This window comes from Penaeus chinensis, chromosome 24 (assembly GCF_019202785.1).
Source record: "Penaeus chinensis breed Huanghai No. 1 chromosome 24, ASM1920278v2, whole genome shotgun sequence".
In the NCBI taxonomy this organism is placed as follows: Eukaryota; Metazoa; Arthropoda; class Malacostraca; order Decapoda; family Penaeidae; genus Penaeus; species Penaeus chinensis.
The window spans coordinates 27,145,461-27,147,960 of record NC_061842.1 but is presented as its reverse complement, the minus strand read 5'-3'; the positions used below and the strand labels follow the sequence as shown (position 1 = coordinate 27,147,960).

The 2,500-nt window shown below is 38.5% G+C and overlaps 1 protein-coding gene across 1 annotated transcript in view; it reads right to left on the bottom strand.

Annotated features, from left to right (window-relative positions):
* Positions 1-2,500, bottom strand: part of LOC125037962 (elastin-like) — a 17,227-nt gene that overhangs the window by 6,199 nt on the left and 8,528 nt on the right. The window contains exon 5 of the mRNA XM_047631194.1: positions 817-1,681. Coding sequence (XP_047487150.1) covers positions 817-1,681 — 865 coding nt within the window. The remainder of the gene's footprint in view (positions 1-816; positions 1,682-2,500) is intronic.

Genomic DNA, 2,500 nt, shown 5'->3' with positions numbered 1-2,500 from the left:
GAGAGAGAGAGAGAGAGAGAGAGAGAGAGAGAGAGAGAAGCGTGTGTTTGTGTGTGTGTGTGTGTGTGTGTGTGTGTGTGCAATATGACATAACTAATTGTATTTAACATTAAGCTATTCTGGTTCTGCATATTCGCACAATTATCTATTTATCTATTGGTGTGAATGAAAACACACATACACACACACATATGTAAATACACACACACACTCGTGTTTATATATGTATGTATATATAAATATATATGTATGTGGTTGTGTGTGTGTGTGAGAGAGAGAGTGCGTATGTGCATGTGTATGTGTGCGTATTACGCTATTCCATAACTATATATGGTAGGTAAGCCATACAGATTGAAAACAAAATTTTATGGTTCAAAGAAAAGGGTTAAGTAAATGTTTGAAAAACCATAAAGAATGAAGCCTTTTTCTAAAAGAGAAAGGACGACTCACTCATTTATAATTGTGAATTATATTTGTACATGCATTATGTACACACACACACACGTATATATGTATATAAGTATATATGTATATAGATGTACACACGCATATGGGCACATCCCGAACACATATAAACACACGTATGTGAGTATATATATTAATGTAAATAATATCAGTAAATTCTAAAAATGATATAATTCTTTACTGTTTAGTATGCATGTAGTCAACGCAATGTATGGGGAATAAGAAAGAGACAGTATTATATAGAATTATATTCTTATTAGAATAATACAATTCTTTACAAAATAAAAGCTTCAAATGTTATTTTTAACAATATTTACAAAATCTTAACAAGTTATTATGGTGTAGAGTAACGACTCGAAAGGGAGCCTCCACTGATGGACCCCCCGCCACCTCCACTGACGATGATTTCTCCACTATCTCCACCGCCTCCGAATCCTCCGCTAATAACACCGCCCCCGAATCCTCCGCTGCTAACACCGCCTCCAAATCTACCACTTCCTCCACTGCCTCCAAATCCACTTCCAACTCCATTGCCTCCGAAACCACCACTTTCTCCACTGCCTCCAAAACCACCACTAACTCCTCCGCTGTTTACGAAACCACCGCTTCCCCCATTACCCCTGAAGCTGCCACCACTACCTCCGGCGCCTCCTCCAATCACTTGACCGCCCCCTTGGGAAGCTGCATTCAAGGCGCTCTGAAGATCAACGCCGCTTGGAAGAACTGGATTCTCGCCGTCAGCGTAGTTCACGAAGTAAACTTCAGGACTAGTTGCTGGAGGTGCTGGGACTTCGATCACATCCTGTTGCTCTTGTGTCTGTTTGTTAAGGACATAGACAACGCTTCGCGTTTGTGGTGGAGGTATGACGATAGGATCTGGTCCTGGACCTTGTTCAGGTGTTTGGATGAACACGATATTCGTGTCAATGGTTGGGTCAGGGATGTATGGTGGAGGACCGTGGGGAACTGGAGGTGCGGGTGGTGCATTGTACAAGTAGACTTTGCGGTTCTCGCGTGGAGTAACACATCTACCAGCATGGAAAACTTGTCCGTGACCGCATCCTCCTGAGCCTGAACCTCCTCTTCCAAGCCCTGAACCTCCACTTCCAAAACCAGAGCTTGAACCTCCTCCAAAACCAGAGCTTGATCCTCCTCCAAAACCTCCATAGCGTGGTAGGTCAGCCCATGCCGCGGCTAGAACTGTACTAATTAAAATCTGCAACATTCAGGAACTTTATTAATATATTTCCATATGGCTGAAGCCTCATTTTCAGCAAAGAATGAGTTGTCTTACTTGACAAATACTTTTGTTATAAGCAAATATTTCCTACTAAACTTACATTGGCTCTTCTCAAACTTAAAACATGGCCAATAGCCCTTTCTTACCAAGGTCTTCATGGTGAACTGATATTTTCTCTTTACAGGTAACCACTTATATACCCAACATTCTCCTGCTATACAACTCAGCACTCTTAGAACTTGTTTCCACAACGACCACTCTCCCCCGCCCCTTTCGAATTTCTACGCCCGCAAGCGACTTGGTCTGAAAATGCTATGAGATGATCATACCCAGCAGTGGTGGAGTTAATAAGAGAATATGTTTCATAGTGAAAACAAATATTTATTAGACGTGCAAGGCTCACCAATGTTATGAGGCCTAAAGATACATTTATCAATATTGATACAGACACATATATGTATATATATTTGTGTGTGTGTGCAAACATATACATACATGTGTTTCAAAGTATATAATCACACATATATGTATGTATGTATGCAAACCCACATACACAGAGACACACACATATATATGATATATACATATATACGTATATATTATCTATAATACATGCATCAAATGCATATGTTTATATGTATCATATATATATACATATATAGTCATATACACATATATATATATATATATATATATATATGTGTGTATATATACATATATATGTATATATATGTATATATACATACATATATATATATATATATATATATATATATATACATGTAAGTGTATTCG